This window comes from Monopterus albus, unplaced genomic scaffold (assembly GCF_001952655.1).
Source record: "Monopterus albus unplaced genomic scaffold, M_albus_1.0 scaffold282.1, whole genome shotgun sequence".
In the NCBI taxonomy this organism is placed as follows: Eukaryota; Metazoa; Chordata; class Actinopteri; order Synbranchiformes; family Synbranchidae; genus Monopterus; species Monopterus albus.
Window position 1 is genome coordinate 424,677 of NW_018128162.1, and position 21,283 is coordinate 445,959.

A 21,283-nucleotide genomic window follows, 5' to 3' on the forward strand; every position below is an offset into this window, starting at 1 on the left:
TATAATTGTGAGTAAAGGCTCAAAAATTCTTAAAATTATCAGTCATATGATGATAAAGGCAGACAGTCTCATACTGTTGCTCCTGTGAGGTGTTCGTAGTGTTGCACTTGTTTGTACACACACACACAAAAGAATATTTGTTTAACAAATAAAATGAGAAAGCTGGAGAAAGGCATTCAATCCCTGGCTCCTTTTTGACCCACAACCACAGCATGAAGCGGGTGAGATCACTGGTTTGTCGTTTTCAGAAAGTGTCAGACACAGACCCTTAATGTCCAGTGTCAGAAGAGTGTGGGGCAGAGGGTTTCAGGCGGTTCTACCATTTGACATGAACGTATGTTCACCTCAGCACCAGTCAATCAATAGAGCCATCATTCATCTACCTACATGTGATGGCTTTAACGGATGCTCTTTATTACTTGTCTGTGTTTGTTTTATTAAAAGTCAGCAAGGCTTTGCTGTAATAGAGCACACATTGCCAGCCAGCTAGGCCTGTTTAATAAATGTGTGGTCACAATGTGTTTGGTTGTGCGTGTGTGTATATGTGTGTGTGTATTTCCTGTGCAATTGACTATGTTGTAATTTTGCTATGTGCTAAGTGCTGTATTTATTAAGTCGGCTTTGCTGCTTACTGCTATTCATGAGGCTCCAAATGCAGATGTTTGCACTTTCATACATGCACGCACACACACACACTCATGCACAGCTACCCTGGGTCTTGCCGGAGTGACCATCATCAGGTCAGTCGAGCTGCTGAATGCGGAGAAGAGTGACGTGCCACACCTGACTGTCAGACGGACACCTTAAACCAAAGACCACTGCTCTGTAGCAACATATGGCTTGACATGAATTTCTGTCCCCATTCTCTCTCTCTCTCTCTCTCTCTCTCTCTCTCTCATTGTGGTTTGAAGTCTCCCCTTACTCTCTCAACCCCCCTTGGCCCCCACATTGTATTCAGTGGGCAACTAGACATTCCTGACATTTTGCAAAGGTTGAAAGACAAAGAACCTTTGTCTCCTAATAAGGGCACTTTCTATACCCCACCTGAATGTAAATACTGGGAGAAATTAGGCAGTGTGTGAGGAGGTGTGTGTGTAGGATGGGATGTTTGTATGTGATGGTGGAAGTGGAGGAGGACATACAGGGCTACAAATGGGAGTCTGAAATTGTAAATAAGGATTGAGAATAAGTGGGTAGGATCGGAAAATGAAAGGAAATTTGCTGGTATAGAAAGAGGCATGAAGAGTTATGTGTGTGCACGTAGGTAAAAGGCGTGGGAGGAGGTTTGGGACTGAATATGAAGAAGTGAACACCGTTATGATCAATCCCCTGTCTGTAGGTTGAGACTTATAACAGTTTGGTTTCAGAGGCTAATGTAAGCTATTGCTGGGCGAAACGCAGCAGCGCACCCTGATGCTTCGCCCGCAGTCATACAGACAGATTCGGATGCTCATACAAGAGAGCGATATTCTTCATCACTGCAGGAGCTTGAAGCGGAACTCACAACACCCAAGGTCCTTCTGGTCTCTTCTCATCTCTCTCTCTCATCCATCACACCCCTCAGCTCTACCTCTCACCTCCCTCGGTCTCTCTTGCCGCCTATTCCTCCACAGTTTTCTCTGAAAAAAACTTGATCCAAAACAGCTGAAGTGAGAGAAAAGTAGTGATCTAGCAAGTGTAATCAAGGACAGAGGTGTGATGAAACGAAGAGGTTTAAACAGTTAGAGCTCACCATCTGGTTAAGCACCTTCTAACCTTTTGGTTTCGCTTCTTGTTTGCCATTCTACTTCTGCCACTTCTGACACACCTCTCCCTCCCTTAGTCTCTCCACTTACCATACATCTTTGGCCCCATGTTATGCAGCGTCCCCATATTGTCATTCACAGCTTTTTAGGCATTGTAATTTTGCAAAGGCAGCATTAATAGTAAAAACACAATACAGTTTTTGTTTTTTGTCTCAGCATTACATAATCAAAAGGTAAAAATGTCTGGACCTGTCTTTAGAAGCAGATAGTGTGGTTATGACATCAGTTTCCTTAAAGACAGCTATAGAGCCCAGGGGTTGTTAGGTACACTGCCGTATGCAGTGTGCATGTGTGAGACGAGCTCTGAAAAGTATGTCTTGCAAAAATCTTTAAACACCCCTATTATATCTTGTCTTTCTCTATACTATATTAGTCTCTGTCTTTCCCCCACCTCCCATTTCTCTCTCTTTCTGTGTTTGTACTCTGTCACTCAGAGGAGTGTGGGCAGATATGGGATCATATTCAGGCTTCCATATTCATTCTGCTAGCAACTCAGAAGCCAATATTAGCCATGCGGTCGTTGTTTTACCCATGAGCCCGTTGCCTTGGAAACATTGCATAAGAGGGAGTGGGAAAGTGGAATGCCCCTTGCTGATTGGGAGACAAGATGGCAGTGCTCCCTTTCTCTCCCCTTGCCTTCCCTGTATCTTCCTTTTGCATCTCCATTCAACACTTGTTCTAACTGTATGTGTCAAAACACTGCAGCTCCTCTTGCTTCATATTGAATCGACTCAGCACCGAGCACCTCCAAACAGAGCTCTGCAGTCAAAAACAGCATAACTATTACAGCTGGTCGGCCCTGCAGCCAAGCCTCAACTGCATTAAAGCTCCTGTTGGAACAGTGATTAATAGCCCAACTGGAAATGTTTGTCCACACAGTGCTCACAGACAAGCACCTGCATACACACACTTGTGCACACGCCGCTCTGTGAACTGTGTTGTGTGTCATCAGTTGGCTGTGGGAGGCCTTGGCGGGAGTCATGGAGGATAATGCTTTGTTGAATCCACTGAGACCCGCATGTTCAAGGCAGCATGATTTGACCTTTCATGGCTTCCATACAGGCAAGGCCATGTTCTGTCTGCATACCAGGCGGATGAGAGTGCGAGAGCAAAGGATGATAATGAGTGTACAGAGCATGAAATAAGAATGGCCTTGTCCCTGGAGACAGGAAAATTCATCTTCTGGATCCTCACCGACTTGCCTGGTTAGAAGGGGAAAAGAGGCAGGATCAGACTAGACACTTAAAACTTGACACAGTCATTTAGGAGTGAGGACAGCAGTTCATCAACAAGATGCCCAGACAACACAACACACACTTTGACATACTGTACCTGCGCAGAAAAAAACAGAGATGTAATCAGCGATCTGAATAAATCAGAGCTGCTGTAGGTTGCACACTTTCCACTAGAATAACCCCATGTTGAGTTTGTTGTGTAAATCTTTCAGCATGTAGCAAGCCAAGAAAAGAGCAGGGTGGGTAGCCCCAGTGTGAGGGAGCTGTCTTAATCCATGTGTTTAGCAAGCACCATCTGCTACTTTTATTCAAATGGGAGTAGAACTATTTGGTTGATTAGGAGAGGATCTGTAAAGGATAGCCGCACCGTTACCACCGGTTACAAGGGACGCACACGCTCAGTTCTGTCAACTGTCTTTAGAAAGCAAACAGTAGACAGACAAATGCACAGGCATCAACATGCTCAGATACATTAAGTACATGTGGATATGTACGTGTGTGTGTAGGACATTATGTTTAGACCTTCATAATGTTGCAGAGCGAAGCAAACACGCACCAGCTGATGCAGACACGTACATACAGATTTAAAAGGAAATGCTGCTTAGTGAGGTAATGGTAAACATACAGGAAAATACACAACAATATGGCCTGCACTTTGTAAATGTCAGGACAAATATAAAGTGACTATAGTCAAACTTTTTATAACAATGTATCAAATGACAGTATGTAATTGTAGGATATGGTTCGTGTTATCATTGCTAACTCTGACAGACAAGACAGTCCAAGTAACTTCAAAACAGTGCTGATTTATTCAAAGGATCACAGGTAAAATTAACATTACACGCTCAGGTATCTTGCACCTCCAAACTGCTCGCAGGCAGATGTAAGATGAAAGACCCTGAACCCACCAGGCCTATACATTATAGCCCCTCGGTTGGGCTAGCCCCATACTACACAGAAACGTCAACCGAGACGTCTCGGTTACCAGCTTTGCAGCTGGTCATAGCAGTAGTCATAACATGAAGCAAATCAATGTGTGTGTGTATGTGTGTTCTGTTGATTAAGTGGTGTGTAGCTAAAAACATTCTCACGACCTCTAGTACATGTCGTGGCTTAAACATAAGAACATATTATGGCTAAGGCTACAGTTATACACGTCGTAATAATAATATTAAACACCCTGTCTTCTGACAGTCATCAACTTTTCTCTCTAGTTATCCTTGACCAGATGTACCCTGTAGAAACTCATAAGCATGCCTAAGCATTTAACAGTCTAACTAGACATCCTATCTCCACTAAACATTTCTAATACATAAAGTATCTATCCAATATCTATCTGACTAAAAATACCTAACAGTAATGGAGTAGTGAGTTCTAAAACCCAGAACTGAGTTAGCATTTTTGCACTTTGAGTTCCCTCACACAAAAGTCTGTGGGTTTTTTGAATGGGTTTTTGGTTAGATGCCTGAAATAAGGAGGCCAATACATTGTCACATTTTGTTCTACCACATAAAATACATCAGTAACTACTTGATTTATTTTATGCTTTCATGTCTTAAAAAGACAGTTGCTAACAAGTAGCTAAATGAGACTACAGACATTGTGGGGACATTAAACATCATCACACTAAATACTCCTTTACTCACTAGTCCGCCTTTACAGCCTCGTTGTGTGTGACCACAGATAATTCAGTTTAATCCACTTAGTCATGCTGGCTGGCCTAGTTTGCAGACTGCATCCTTTTGGTGTTAAAATATCCCATTCATGAAAAGAATTACACTGAATTAGCTATTTATGCTGTTAAATCAGATTTATACACCACCGTCTAAAAATATTCACTCCCAATAAAAAGGAAAGGAGTTGCTTGTTTTCCCCTTCACAACATATTTGTATTTTTATATGCAAGTGTTCCAGTTTCAGTGCCTCAAATGTCCTTGTTTGGTTACATTCTTTGCTAAATGTGTGTTGTTGTTTTTTTTTTTCAATTCTAGGTGCTGATCTCGGTGGTCTGATGGACCTGGAGTCTCTGTACCGTGGTGTGCAGCAGAGTATTAATCACACTCGAGCAGGGCGAACGCGCAGACAGAGTCTGGACCGGCCCTACAACATCGAGGTGCTGCTGGGTGTCGACGACTCGGTGGTCCAGTTTCATGAAAAGGAGCACGTTCAAAAGTACCTGCTCACACTCATGAACATTGTAAGTGTTCAAGTGGCTCACACACACACAGACAGAGCAGTAGATGAATCCGCTATTTAGGGTTACTGGACGGCTTGAAATCGGACAGATTGCGTGTATCACATCAACATGAATCTGTGTTGACATACACACATCATACAGCAGTTCCCAGATGTCCAAGAGCGTGAGTTGTTGTCTTCTAAAAGATGAAGTTTTTAAATTGGCAAACTGTTCCATTTGAGTTGAATGGGAAGCAAGTCAGAGAGAGGTCAAAGGAAGAGGGTAACACACACACACACACACTCACACACACCAATTGTATGAGGATTCAATTCCCTTCCTACATGTACTCATCCAGCAATCAGCCACGGGTAATCCTTTCTTCTGTGTTTGAATATGATGAGATTTCATTGTGTGTGTGTGTGTGTTAGGCGAGCGCTGTGCTCTGAAGGGGCTCCCACATATCATTTCATCAGGCTTTATGTCATGTCATCATTCATGGTGAGTGTGTTTGTGTGTGTGTGTGTGTGTGTGTGTGTGTGTGTGCAAGGAGAAGAGAGACAGAACTGCAGATACAGCAAGCAGTGTGCTCCAGGCTACAACACTTAGGCAAGCACTCGCACTCCCAGGTGTTTTTATGTGTGTGTGTACATACAGTATGCTTGTGTGTTGGAGTGACACTGAGCGCACGGCACACTTTAATCTTTGCAAATTAAACCTGCAGTGAGAGCGCTGTTTGAACGCATTCATATACATGCATGCATGTGTGTGTGTCCACATCTGTTTGTGTGCATGCTCCTGTTTGCTTTTGCTCATATTGTGACCCACTGCGCAAGGAAGCAATCTCTGACTGTTAAGCGGGTGCAAGCGTACAGCAACAAATCCTGCCACGCCTCTTTGTCTCAGCTCAGCGCTCGAGAAAGAACAAGAGCCGCTGTGCTCTCTGCCTCCCCTTTTAGATATTTGTTAGACAATATAGGAGAAGGGAATACTCAGCCCTGCCACAGCCTCCCTCTAATCTGTGGGGAAGAGATGGAGAGACAGAGGGGGAAGGAGTATTTTAAACAGCACATTTGGAATAAATTACTGACAGCCAGATAAACAGAAATAAATAAGGGCTGCCTCCCACGCGTGGCAACTAGGGGACTTTCTTCTTGAAAGTTTGCTTTGCTCACTTCAGGATGGGTGCGCTCTCTCTCTTTCTCGCTGTGTTTGCGTGTGCGTGTGTGTGTGTGTGTGTTTCTTTCCCTCTTTGTCTTTCTCTCACTCGCCAAGCTGCTCAGCAGAACTGACTCGCTCCACACTCACTCTACACTGAAGCTCTTTTGCCTGACTTGAGTAGTTTATGGTAACAAATCCTCAACAGTGGTTAAAAAAAAAGAAAAGACAGAGTATAACCTGAGTGATGACAGAAATATTAAGACATGCAGGTTAAAGATATATTTTCCAGAAGTTTCCGCTAAAGGCACATAGGACAGGTCTTTGAGTTATTGTAATAGTGCCACTGCTTAACCACACAGAAAGACATAAAACAAGAAACACTTTATTGTTTTTTCCTAGAAAGAATTAAGATATTAGTTTATGGATACAACTTTTGTTAGGGTGTAGTGTTTACTAATTTAACTGTTTATATTGTTTTTACTTTTTATATTTAATACAAACCAAAGGGCACCATTTGAACATTGTGAAACCATCATATTTACATCATAATGTCTCCCCGGCACAAACGGTTACTTAAAAAGGCTGTTATTGCATATCTGTATTGTTTCTCAGCATTTATTTTAACTCTTCTAATCTACTGTATTATTATTATTTTATATTATTTTATTATTATCACTATTATATGTATCTTTCTCTCTGCCTCACTGAATGATTTAAAAGTTGAAGTAAAGGTTCAGGTGAATAATTTGGTCTGGAACAGCGGGGGCTGCTGTCTGCAGGACATCAAAGCACTCCTACAGAAACCTGCTAAATCCTGTCTGCGAAGTTCAGCCGGAGAGTCACAGTGTGTGCAAAAAAATATGTCGATGTGTGTGTTGGTAATTCTGCTTCCCACTCCTTTCCCAAGAATGTACCTCCCTTCCACAGTGAATTGGATCAATGCAGTAAGAATAGGTCTGGGCATGTGACTCATTACAAACTATTAATGAGTCAAAATGCTCAAGCAGAAATATTTTAAAAATACTCAGACATGGGCATTGCAAAACAAAAACAACTATAATATGAGAGAGCTGGTGCAGGTGAAATGAATGGCAATTAATAGAGCAATCCTGCATCGTGATAGAAAGGCTGGACCCTCTCTGCCTCGAGATTTCATTTGCAATGATTTATGTAAGTGAACAGATATTAAAGGGATCTGAAGAGACAGATTACTTAAAGTTGGACAACTGGAGACAAAAAAAACAACAACAGTTCATCATTGTGAGAGGACGTGCTAAGGACAAAGACTTCTGTGAATCCCAGTTCCCACCCTCCATATTTGTACAAGAAGAATCCTGACTGACTTGATAACCTCCGATCTCACACAAACTCACATTATCCTCCAAGACTTTTGACTTTTTACACATTTATTTTAACAAAGGTGTGACTTGACATGGGAGACTTATATTGTTTCCTAACAACAGTCAAAACTGGTTCATCATGACTAGCGTGTAATTTGAAGGTGCCCTGTTCAGTTCAGATCTTTATTGGAAATTTGATTTGCGGTAGCAGACAAACATGAACAATGTAGACAGTACTTACAGTGAAAAGCTGCTGTGGAGTTTTCTTCTGAACAAATTACATTTGTCCAATTCTGTGAGGTTTCACAAACATAAATGTATTTCCTTTCACATGAAACATGGGCAAACCGTTTTTCCTTTAAAGTCTGAAACCTGCATTGTTTACATCCATGTTTACTTGCAAGATCTCATGTTTTCCTGCTCTTGCGCTACAGTTTTTTATGTTCTTGCTCTTGCAGTGCTGCATTTTTCTGTTATCACCACACTGAAAAACTCCAGAATGCCAAAAAATGCCTCCAGAGGTCAGGCTCTCCACGGGTTTCCTTTAACCAAATGTCATCAATCATTTTATTAAAAGTCATGGTTCTAGCATTTGGAACACTGAACAACAATGTTGTCTAAGCCCACATGGGCGTCAAACAGAAAACACTGAATTATTTTGTTGTTTAATTTGAAGAACTTGTTTCATCATTGCTCATTTGAGGAGCGGCCAAGTTTATTCTGTGGTATTAATATGAACCTTTAGCCACTGATGTGTGATTCATATCACATACACAGCAGTACTTTTTTTTTTAGCAATTAAATTTAATAGCTCTGACTGCGTTGATAATATTATAGATGTGGGTCATGTGCCATATTTTAGAGGGCCTCCATTTGTTAAAAAAAACTGTATATAGGTTTATGTGTATCGTTACACCCTTTAAAACAATGAAGGTTGTTAAAAAACACACACAGTGTTGTAACTACAGTGTTATTGTGGTAAATTCTGTAAAAATGCCAAGTGGAGGCCACTGTGCAGTAATCTTCCTGTGGCAGACATGGTGGTGATGGACTGAGTAGCCAGCGGTGATCTGTCTGTCTACCTGTGTGTCTCGCCCATTAACAGAGACCTTTAGAGAGGTGCTGCAAAGTACTAATCACATTCTGGGTATGAATACTCACTGCTGATGAGGTAGGTGTGTGTGTGTTTGTGTGTGTTGGAGGTGTGCGTCACAGTGTGGGCATGTGCATGTTTAATTTTAAAGATGAATACTGGTACACTGAAGTGTATTTTGTCTGCACCTTCATACCTCCAGTATGTTATAGGTGTCATTTCTATAAGAGCTGTGTGGAAGTGGCGCAAATCATTCAGAATGGTTTCTACCAAAGCCGCAGGAGGCAGAGGAAAAAGTCATAATAATAAGTTGTATGAAAAGCTGGGAAAGGCCAGGCAATCCAGGTAATAACAGACACCTTGTTAGCCAGAAGTGTCACAGATATTTAAGGAGCACAGCCAGACTAAGATTCTGGCTCTCAGTTTTTATTAAATTATTAAATATTCCCATGTGTCTTAACAAAAATGATTTAGAGAAGCTGTCCAAAGTCTTATCTAATTTATGTAGCAGGCTAGCCAGATTTTATTAGATGACTCAGTTCTGTCTCATCAGCAGCTGAGAATGTTTTTAATGCATACTTCCAAAATGTTTACCATCAAATGATCGTTGCCTGTTTAATGGAGCCAACTCTACATGATGAGTTGATTAAAATACATGAGCTCAAAGAATGAAGCACTATGTGCACAGGTTTATATTACACAGTTACACAGTTAGTGTGAACGAGCTTAGTTTTCTTCATAGGTTGTTCTTAAGAAAGGTCACAGGAATCTCACACAGAAACAGAAAAGAGAAGCAGAGGAAGCCAGGAATGCTACAATGAAAATCTAAAGATGATGAAGCAACAAGTTCCAAACCGAAGAAAACCTGGAGTAGCTATGAAGTGGAGAATAGAGAACGAGTTGTCATATTTAGTAGCGTCAGTGGTGGATATAAAATAAAACAGATGCATGGGATGCTCTTAGTCGTTCAGTAAACACTGTAAAAGAAGAAGGGCGCACAACTGATGAAGTAAAAAGATGGTTTGATCTCAAATTTGAGGCAACAAAACAAGCATGGAAGAGAGACGCTGATCAGTGGAGGAGAACAGTCTGGCCCAGGGTTATCTGAGCTGGACCAGTGTGTCAGGGCCGTACACAGCTCTCCTGGGTGTGCCGTCAGCTGAGCGGACCTCCATGTGTGCAGTAGTGGACAGCCAAACACTTACACAGACGGCCTGAGCACTGGCCAAAATATTCGAGACACTTAAAGAAAGTAACTGTAATAAAGATATGCACTTAAACATGTTTGTTTTTTTAAGTAATGTGTTTCTAATTCTAAGCTACAAATAATCACTTTATAACAGTTCAATTAAGCTTTAAAACGTAAGCAATTAATTGCATGCTATAATTTTTTGTTTGTTCATTTTAAAAGACCATAATGCTTTATAAAATAATGTGAAAACATATTAAAGAAATGCTAATAATGACACAGTTGTTATTGTAATTTAAATCTTATGTAAATGCAGAAGTGAAGAAAACTAAATAACTATTTATTTCATCCAAATGTAAGTGTGCACCTGAGTGTGCGTAGATTGTTCTTACCTAAGAACAAATCCCAGATAAGAAAACATTGCTCAATGCTAGAATCTTTGTGAAAATATTGTAAGTGGGTTTTAAATACAGTTGGTGAATGTGGCCCAGTGTCTTGTAAGGCTATGTGAGCTTATATTGTATTCTTTATTCTTAGTAAGGGCAAACAAGGAAACAGACAGAAATAGATCATTCTCTCCTAATTTGTTGTTCTGATATAGTAGGTACCATGTAGGTGTGAACCTGTGGATGAGGTGCCAGCAGCTGATATGGCGGCAACCTGTTGCTGCTCTGTAACAGAACAGCTTGTTTCTGTTCGAGGGTTTGAGGCGTCAGCGACGGTCTCAACTATCTCTCACTTATTTGCCCCTTCATTTTTTCTTTTCTAACATGTGCAACTTGTCACTTTTCCAACCTTCTTTCTCCTGCTTCAGGTTTTAATTTAGCCTGTAACCCAACACTGAAATTAAAAACAACAACAAACTGACAGACCAACAATGGCAGAACTGAATTTGTTTTCTGATGCTGCTAAAGGTTCATTTGCATGCATTCTGTTTGTAAATGCGACTGAAACAAGCATATATTGTCAGTTATCATGCACATAAACAAAATCCTCATTTTATTTATTTTACATTTGAATGCATATAATTTATATGATTAAACAGTTACTGATGATGCCTTTAATATCATTCTTTATTCCTCGTGTTGCTAGTTTTGTCCTACCTTCCTCCTTAGTTTCAGTGACAGGCCATGGCTGTATTATTTATCTGACAGTAATGGTTTTGTGCCTTGCTGACCCCTAGGCCTGCATCACCTACTGCACAGACACACACAGACACACACACACACACACACACACACAGCTGGACAAATCCGGGCTATGTAGCCCAGGTGGTAAATAATGACACCTGGCATCACCCTTCAGAACGTCAGCGCGCAGCCAGCAGCATTAATGAGAGACATGCCTGTACAGTTGTTAACAAGGGACTCTGGGTGTGTGTGTGTGTGTGTGTGTGTGTGTTGGGTGTTTATATGTGCACGCATGGGAAAGCACATCTCAGTGAATATGTGGGTGTGTATAGGATTACGAATTGCTGTGGCATATCTGTCCTCTGGTGTATAGCATCTGTGTGTGAAGTTTCCAAATGTATGCAAGCATTAAAGTGCATGAGGCTAAAGTCGGCATTGTGTGTGTTTCATTAGAGCAGAAAATGTGGTGCTGAGGTCACTTGGAAGTCAACCGCTCCTAATTAGCTTAACAGTTGTCAAGGAAACGGGCTGGATCAGGCAAAGTGTGAACTGACACACCCAAGTGTCCATTTCATCTCAGACAAACAAATACGCTTATACACAAACACGCGCACGGAGTCATTGTGTGTCACTTCCTCATGTATATTTCAGCCTGCCAAGATAACGAGGGAGTGAGACAAATATTACCAGATGAGAGGCAGAAATACCAGTAGGTAGCCAGACAGACAGGCAAGATGAAAACGGCAGACACACACATTCACACACTCTGAGACAGGGTTAAACTGAGGAGACAACAGAACTCTGTCTTTGTTTGGTGGTTGCTTAGCAACTCTGTCTTTTTTAAGGTGTGAATAAAGCATGCAGAACATGAAAATGAAGGTTGCGCTAAAACAACTTCTCCATCTTCTCCTGTGTCCCACACTCAAAAGCTCTGACCATTTCAGGACAGTAACCCAGTCCTATATGATTATCATAGGTTGGTGCCACCGGCATGTTGTGCATCACATTTAGTAGTGGAAATTAAATAAGATGATTTCCAAGTACAATTTTAAGTTGCTTGAGTTTTGTTTGGGAGTTTCCATTTTATGCTACTTCAGTAAGAAATGGTACCCCCTACATACAATGACAGTTGCCTGTATGTCTGATACCTTTGCAAATTAGGATTATATCATATATGTAAAACACATAATCAGTTTATGAAACATGATGCATTTTTAGAGCTGTTGTTAAATTCACCTACACTTCTACAGACTAGAACAGAAGACAACTTATTTACATGAATGCTTTAGGTATTTAAGTACATTTTGCTGCTATTTGTGAAAGGCATGTATACAGTATTTTAAATGTATTGTGTTTGCATGTACTTTAGTGTTTTGTTTTATTTAGTACTTATGTAAAAAGTGAAGTACCACGGACTGTATCACAGTCTGATTGTACTGGTTGTTATTATACCAGCATAATCCCGTTGAGATATATCACCTCCTTTTTGTATAATTAAAAAAAAAAAATACAAAGTCCTTCACAAATGTCTTTCAGTTGTGAAGGAGTCCTATGGGAATTGTGTAGGTGTTGTGCAGGACAGTGAATTGTCTAAGGACTTTTCTCAAGTCTAAGAAAATTGCTCATGACTCATTAATTCTGGCTTGGAGACATCAGACAGTTTCAAAGATGTGCTGAGGGGACGGTTTAACAAAACACACATTGGAAAGCATCCAGGCTTTTTGGATCTTGACCCATACAAGGGATTAAAAGTCAGGGTATCTCAGTCTCAGGTTTATTACATCAGTTTGGACCTTTTTTTCTTGCAAGCCCCCCAGTATTTCAAAAAGCAACCCCAAAACTCTTTTGCACTTGTGCTGGTTTACAATTCTTTATCCCCAAGTATTAGTCCCTCTGTTCCCTCATCTAAAAGCTCTGTTGCTTTCATAGCTGAAGGTCAGAAAGTCCCAGTTTGAGTCACGGGCTAATTAAAGCCTCTATTACGACGTAAAGCTTTTGAGCCTTTACATTGCAGCCATGCTTATATGTTAATGTAACCAACTGAATTTATTAGAGGCAGTTTGTGGTTAACACATTAGAATTCAAATTGTTTTACCCACTGGAACTTCTAACTTTACATTGCATATGGGAAAGAGCATTAAGTTACTCCAGATTTTTCCTCCTTTACTTAAAAACCCTCTTCATAACTCTTTGCTGCACTTGCTGTCTAAGAATGCATCGTTTCCTCTCCCTTCAAAGCCCTTTCTCTTTTCTCACTGTGCCTCTGTGCTCCTTCTCTCCTTTCTGCTCAGCTTCGTCTCTGTTCTCCGTTCCTAGTGTTCCTTAACTTTGTCTCATACCTCTCTCACTGGGTGCGTGTGCAGTTCTTTTCCTCATCTCTGTACCTCTGTGTGTGTATAACGTGTGTGTGTCTTTCTCCACAGCATGTCCATCAGCCATCTCATTATGGCTGTCTGTTTTTACATCCTTTTGCCTCATTAAGCACCACACACAGCCACTGAGGACAGCAGGCCTCGACTCCGGTGCCAATTTACCCCCACTTGTTTTGTGTGTGTGTGTTTTGCCAGTCTTTGCTGGTGCTCTCTGCATCTCCCCTGTCACATATTACCTTGCCTCTCTGCAATAGACTCTTTCCTTCCTTTGCAGCGTTCCTTCTTCATCTCCTCTCCATCTGTGCTCATGGGAAACTGAGTTCCATGCACGTTCTTCACCTACTTGTTCCTCCAGTTTTGGTTTGCTCTACTAGTCTCTTGTGCTGCTAGAGAGATACTTTGAGATTCTTTCTCACTCTTATTGATTTGTGTTCAATTTCGCACTTTATAATAAGTTATCCTTAAGCAGTTCATAATTTGTGACATATTTTTGGTTCATAAATCACACAGAGCTTTTATTAACTCCTGTTATCACCCATGTATAAGAACAACTTTTGGACTCCCTGGTTGGTGAGATGGGCTTTCTCTGCTGTACAATTTAATTTTCTAGCTAACTCTTTAAAAACAGAGACCAAAACCTATAAAGGAATAGTGTGACATTTTGGGAAATAATCTTAAGAGTGGTATTGATCTTCTTGTCAAGAAATCAAACAAGCATATTTCCCAAGATATCAACACTATTTCTTTGACCTTTTATTCATATTTACAACTGAATATTTAGACTTTATAGAGAATTACCAATTTTATTTATAAAGAATTACCAACCATCAATCAAGCCATTAATTGCAACTTATTTAGATCTTAGATTTTATTATATTTGCCAGTGAAATGTTTTTTTTTTTCTCATGTTTTTTGTATGTCTAACTCTAGGTGAATGAAATCTACCATGACCAGTCTTTGGGAGCAAAGATCAATGTGGTGCTGGTGCGGATTATCATGCTGGGCTACGGCAAGGTAAAACCTGACAAGACACGAGTTCTATTGGAAAGTCAACTGAGAAAAGGAGATGCTATTTATCTCAGTTGGTACCAGCTTTGATACTAGGAATTACTTTAAGTACTTACAGTAAGCACAGCCAAATCACGCACAAACATTAATAAACAAACATACAGGCACACAAACACTCGCAACAATCAGCACACACCGATGCCTGAAGCCTGTTATTCCAGTGGACTGAACAAAAGAGGAACTAAAAGCATGCAGGGTCCCAGGGGAGTGTTTTCAAGTCGCACGCCTTCACAGTTCAGCACCAAAAGCACACAGAAACTCTGCCCGTTATGCAATCGGCTGTCCTCCCAGTAGGCTGCAGCACAGAATCATGGGAAGTCCAGGCAAAGATAAACAATCAATGATAGCCCTCCCTCATTCATAAACAGCGAGACCAGACGATAGCATACTTTTCTTTCTGACTGTAACTCTATCTGCCTGTTTGTGCTGAAGTGAGGAAGAGAGAGAGAGAATGAAAGAGAGTGCATAAGAGAGATAAAGCTTGAGATGGCAGGAATGGAGGAGGAGCAGGGATTACCCCACAGGATGATACAAATGATGTTACTGCTGGATAAGGGCTCTGTGATACACTTACCCCACTGCAGCCTTATCTCTTCCTCTCCTCTCTACATGTCTGCTGTCCCAGTGGAGCCCAGGAAACACACACACACACACACACACACACACACACACACACTCCTACATTGGTCATTCTGGGCCAGTTCCTATGCAGCTTCAGCCAGAGCTCCGGCTGTCCATCATCCCCAATTACCGTGGCAACAGAGCTGCACCCAGACAGCCTGCAGATTGGCTATGTGACCCTGATCGCAAGTGCACCCACACATCAACACGACATGAAGACACAACACACCATTACAAACACTTTTTTAAGGATCATAAAAAATACACTGAAACGTGCATACACAAGCACTTGATGAACACACAGACACACATGTAATGTACGCTGTCTGCGGGGTGTTTGTGCAGAGTGCAAGCTTCACACTCCGTCATTTGTGCAGAGGCAGGCCATATGTCTTCACTGCAGCATGCTCACACTACACACACTTGTCACTGTGTTCAGCTGTGCATTGTGCATGTGTGAAAACATCAACGAAACGTAGAAACCAAGGCAAAAGGGAAGCACTGGAAGAAAGAGATGGAACAACTTGCACAACACAGTGTAGCTGGGGCGGGGGGGTACCTAATGAGGAAGAGTCTCGGAGGTGAAGGTGAATGTAAGGAATTGCTGGCATCTGGGTGTTTGCGTTGGTGCCAGTATTATGCATTTAATCATTAGTAAAGATTCTGTAATCAGACATGTTTTTGACTATTAGTGCATAACTTGTTAATTGGCAGCACTATGTTGAGTTTCCTGTTCATTATTTAAAACATCAAGATTACAGGACCCTATTATTGTGTCAGAACAGTGGCTCACTCAGTGTGTGTGTGTGTGAGTGTATTGTACAGCTCAGCAATTTGCAAGGTGTGCTGGCAATATAGAATATAATGACACTGCCCCCTACAGGGTTGAATAAAATGGGATTGTACCAGAACTGAAACAAGAAGTAGGTACAGTAATTCAGTTTTATTTAGATTTTTTACATCCTCTCCCTTTTTCCCTTTGTGTATGCATATGTCTCTCTCTTTCCAGTCTATGAGTCTTATTGAACTGGGGAACCCATCTCAGAGTCTGGAGAATGTGTGTCGCTGGGCCTTCCTGCAGCAGAAGCAGGACACAGGAGACGCTGAGTATCACGACCATGCCATCTTCCTCACACGACAGGAATTTGGCCCCACGGGCATGCAGGGTAATGGAAGATATGAACTCCTCTATGATACTGTTGTACACAATGTCTGTACCATAGAATCCGCATGCCCATCCTTTTGAAGACCTAAGGCTCATAAGTACACATAGAAATCTCCCCTCTTCCTTCCTTTGCCTCATACAGCTGCATAGTGCACTGTGGCTGTGGTGGTTGGTGGTTTTCTATGCAGCAGAGTGCAGGCTAACAGACAGGCCCAGGGGAGAGGCCTCTTAAGGCAGTGGCCTAGCTATCCAGAAGCCCTTCAGCTGCCCTTGGGCTCAGCCTTCAGCAGCAGAAAATCAATAGACAGAGAAGGTCCAGTCACAGCTTCACAATTAAAAGCAGTGTGGGACAGACATGCACACAGGGAGCTGGAAATTGGCATATGTACAGCAGGGGTGAAAGGTGACAGTTTAGGGTTAGACATGCAAGCACACAATGTGTCTGTGACAGATTCCTTTGTTTGTGTATGTGCTATACATATGTATACCTTTGGATAGATAGACAAGTAAGTATAGTTCACCTAATTTCATTTCATCTCAATGATCAATAGGGTCTTTTGATGGACATGACTAACATATATGGACACTTATTAAGGAGTCACACTGGGGAATTCCCTGCTATGAGGAATAAAATATTGCTCAAATATTATTCAGTTAGAGGCAATCTATACAGAGTAATCAGATGATATGAACTTGACTGATCGCTGTAAACACTTGAAGAGCATTTGTGTCTGTTACCTATTCATTTTAAGAAGGCACATACTGTAGCTGGTAAGAGTTTAGCTGTTTCTGATCCTTCTCAGTCATTCAGGGTCTATTGGTTTGTTGAATCATTGTAAATTTTGTGGAAAACTGTGCACAAAAATTGTGGAAGATAAATGTTATTAAATGCGAAATAAAAGTTAAATGAAATGAAATTAAACATGATCTTTGATTTGCCAAGCAAATTATTTTGTCCATCACATTTAGAGCTGACATTGAAGATTGTCAAGGTTTTTTTTTTCCCCTCACTAAAGGTTTCAGTGCAATATATTAAAAAGTCTGCAAATTTTGAAAGATGTGTATCCCATCCTGGTTGCCTAGGTTACGCCCCGGTGACAGGCATGTGCCATCCGGTAAGGAGCTGCACTTTGAACCACGAGGATGGTTTCTCCTCTGCCTTCGTGGTGGCCCATGAGACAGGACATGTGTAAGTGCATGTGCCATAATGATGTCCTGAAGCCTGTTTTTATGGTACTGTACAGCCAAACACGACAGAGCAGTCACTTAAAAAACACGTTTACACGTTTAAAAACTTCGTTTATCACAGTTTTGGCCTATTGGTCGGCTCAGCCAGTATGTGATGAAAGAACTGCCACTGCCTTCTCTCTTTGTTCCTTGTTATTCTTCTTCTCCCACACGTTCCCCAATCTGTCTTCACTGGGTTGTCTCCTTTACCTTCACCCCCTCTCCACAGACTGGGGATGGAGCATGATGGTCAGGGGAACCGCTGTGGAGATGAGGTGCACATGGGCAGCATCATGGCTCCTCTGGTGCAGGCTGCTTTCCACCGCTTCCACTGGTCCAGATGTAGCATGCAAGAGCTGGGGCGCTACCTTCAGTGAGACACACACACACACACACACACACAATATCTCTCACATTGAGTAAGATTTAATTCCATGGGTTTTAGTAGATTAGCTGATTGACAGAAAATTTATCTGCAACTGTTTTTCTGGTGACATTTGAAGTCCCCCCAGATCTATGCGTTTGTTAATGTATTTTTCAATATGGTCATCTATAACTGGATGCCAGTGTACAAACATTATCAGTATGAACAGAAAATGAATAACAGTACAGTAAAGCACAGGTGTAATACTATAGCAAGTGTTTTAACTGTTGACAATCACTGTACAGCTACTTGATGCAACTACATTATAAGCCCTTTGTTAAGTGGCTGTATAAACAAAGTGTTACCAATTTCTTTTGTTTGTCATTTTTAAGGGCCATAACACTGCCTACTTTCACCTTTCAAACTGACTATTTGCTGGTTTTAAAGTACATTTAGCATCTTTCAGCTTGGGTTGGACAAACAAACAAGCAATTTGAAGACATCTGGAGCTTTGGGGAATTGACTTGGACATTCTTCACACTTTTCTTCACATTTTATGGACAACTTATTATTGAGAACATAATGGTTAGATTAGCTGAAAATAAAAAGTTACAGCCCTAATTTTACAACTGAACAGTGGCATGAGTACATGGCTGAAAATGAATGAAGAGTGTAAACTGTCATCACTTGTTTTTGACTCCTGCTGCAGTTCCTATGACTGTCTCCGCGACGACCCCTTTGACCACAACTGGCCGTCACTGCCTCAGCTTCCTGGTTTTCACTACTCCATGAATGAACAGTGTCGCTTCGACTTCGGTGTGGGCTACACGATGTGCACCGCGGTAAGAGATCCCCATAGTCTGGTTTGACTTTGCTAACATAGCTAGAGTTCAGTAACACTTGCCAACTGCACTTATATTGAGACGGACATACTGAAGGCAACTTCTCTAACTGTTGCCAACAACTTTTTCAAGCTTAGCATTTTTCAGCAACTGGGATGCTGCAGTTTTTCCAGAGTTGGGGTAGGCCCGCTTTGAATGTAGTCAGTTTCTGAGTTGGAATTTTGTAGGATAGGTATTTTATGAGCAATATCATTTTCCTGTAGTGAGCTGAAGACAGCACTGACATCTATCTCTGATCTACATTGTAATGAAATGAGAGTCGCACATATAGTACACAGCTATTCACATTCTTCTGATGTCTTCTGCTTTCCTCTTCCGGCCACTGGTGGGATTGACATCTTGCTTAAAAGCAGGTAATTAGTTTTGATAGCTGTTTTTTTATTATTAATGTAATTATAATAAATGATATTTATCTTGACACAACAGTTCACTTGATGCCACAGTGCCTTTACACGACCCCGTCACAAACATTATTTTTGTAAACACAAAAGGTCACATGGTAGACGAGCTTGACCCAGCTGCAGCACCTGGCCAGGCATCTCCCCCTAGCACCATCCCCCCGCTCTATGGCTGTGAAGCCACTGTGGCACGTTGTTGCTTGATTGTGTCAAAGGGTTTGTTCAGGGGCTTTGCACACATTGCTAGATTACCCTCTATTCTCTTGTCAAACCCATTCCCCTCAGCTACAAAAGGCGGGCCAGTCAGGAGCGCAGGTAAGGTAATCCCACATGTGCCCAGACATTTGTTTTCTCTGACTTTCTTTTTCTATTTGTCCTATGAAGTTGTAGCTGTTTGTAATGTTGCTCCTTACTTTTCTTTATTACTGTACTTTGTTCCTCTGTTCTACTCATTGTCGTACTTTGGTTGTTACTCTGCAGGATTCTAAAATGCTCATATTTCAAGAAAAAGCGGGTTTAAAGTCACCAAAAACACCGTGGGCCATATTTACTAAGAAAGTGGCTTTGTGCAAATGTTCACTGTGGTTTACATTAAATTTGCGACCACGGTCTGTGTGTCTGATATCCTAAGACAGCGGTTCATTTCTGAACCAGAGACTGAACCAATAAGACACACGCTGTGAGTGAAGCAAAGTTCATAGGCACTAGAAAGGTGGGATTTCTGTATGATTGCTAGGATCAGAACAGAAATCATAACTTGTTGAGCTTAATTACAAAACATATACTATACTTGAATTCTAGATTTTGAAATATTTTCTTTTTATGAAGTGATGTTGATAAATTAACATGAGACACCTTCTGTTCAGGGTCAAATTTACCTGGACAGTATCTTTGCAATATAAACATGCAGGAGGTAGCAAATATGTGAAATGAATCATTTTCATTTTATATGTTGATTACACCTATTAAGCGAAGCAGAAGAAGATTCATACCAATAAAATACTTTTAACTATTGTTTTCAGGTTGTTTTAACTTTACAATGGGTCAGTGTGACCCACAGCATAACAGGGGTGTTAACGCATATTTCTTTCTGCCACTCCATCCTCACTTGTGGCTTTTGTAAATCCTGTCTGCACCAGACACTTGCACAAATCACATGCAGACTGTAACTCCAGCCTGCTGCCACTGTCAGATACAAACAGTGCATGTTTAGGGCAGAATGTGTCACATCTGTGCCTGTAAACTGGGCACAGAAGTCTTAATAAATCTGGCCGTGTGACCCTGTGACCACTGGTTCATTGGTTCAGTAGCTGTGGTGCAGTTCAGCGGTACCATAATCTTTTCCTGCAAATCTCTTGCATCACTGCAGCACTGGCAGGAAGAGCTTCATTATAATGGCACATTCATGACTATAACTGAACAGAGGAGGCTGGAAAAATGTCTTTCCCATCCAAGGGGAAAGGGCTGAGCCAGAACAGAGCCTGTTTTTCCATGTTTCCCAGCTTTTAGGATCCTCCAGTCTGATGTCATTGGTGATTACCTACCACATCCTAGCCATTGATCGTGACTCACCCTGTAACCTGCAAAGGTCTCCTGTGGTTATGGTGGGTAGAGATGTCTGTGGAGAGGAGGGAGGAGGGCATTGCTCCTCTGATACTGGACTGCTGCTTACTTTGGTGGTATACTCGTAGTAAATGGCTCATATTAGACGAGGAAAATTTGGTCCTCAATCTGTGTCTAGGGGCATTTTAGAGGTCACTGAGACCTCACCTTTTGGCCTTTTACCTTGTCGCCCTCTGCCCTCTGACCTCCCTTGTGACCAAATTAAACCATTGGGCTGTCTCATTCTGAGAGTCTTGTTTCTCTCATCCTTGGTTTAGTTTGCATGAATGGCTGTGTGTTTCTCAGTGGAGCGTAGTGTACAGTGCACAGTACAGGGTCGGTGTTGTTATTGTTATAATACAGGTGTGGTTACTGTTGTTGTGATATCTCTCTTCTCATCTCTCATTTATTTCCTATTTTCAGTGTTCAGTCTCA

General features: G+C 41.4%; 1 protein-coding gene across 1 annotated transcript in view; it reads left to right on the forward strand.

Moving 5' to 3' along the window:
• The window catches only part of LOC109973159 (A disintegrin and metalloproteinase with thrombospondin motifs 2-like), a 112,540-nt gene that overhangs the window by 77,708 nt on the left and 13,549 nt on the right, over positions 1-21,283 (forward strand). The window contains exons 4-9 of the mRNA XM_020622543.1: positions 5,032-5,237; positions 14,432-14,515; positions 16,200-16,356; positions 17,439-17,544; positions 17,812-17,955; positions 18,656-18,788. Coding sequence (XP_020478199.1) covers positions 5,032-5,237; positions 14,432-14,515; positions 16,200-16,356; positions 17,439-17,544; positions 17,812-17,955; positions 18,656-18,788 — 830 coding nt within the window. The remainder of the gene's footprint in view (positions 1-5,031; positions 5,238-14,431; positions 14,516-16,199; positions 16,357-17,438; positions 17,545-17,811; positions 17,956-18,655; positions 18,789-21,283) is intronic.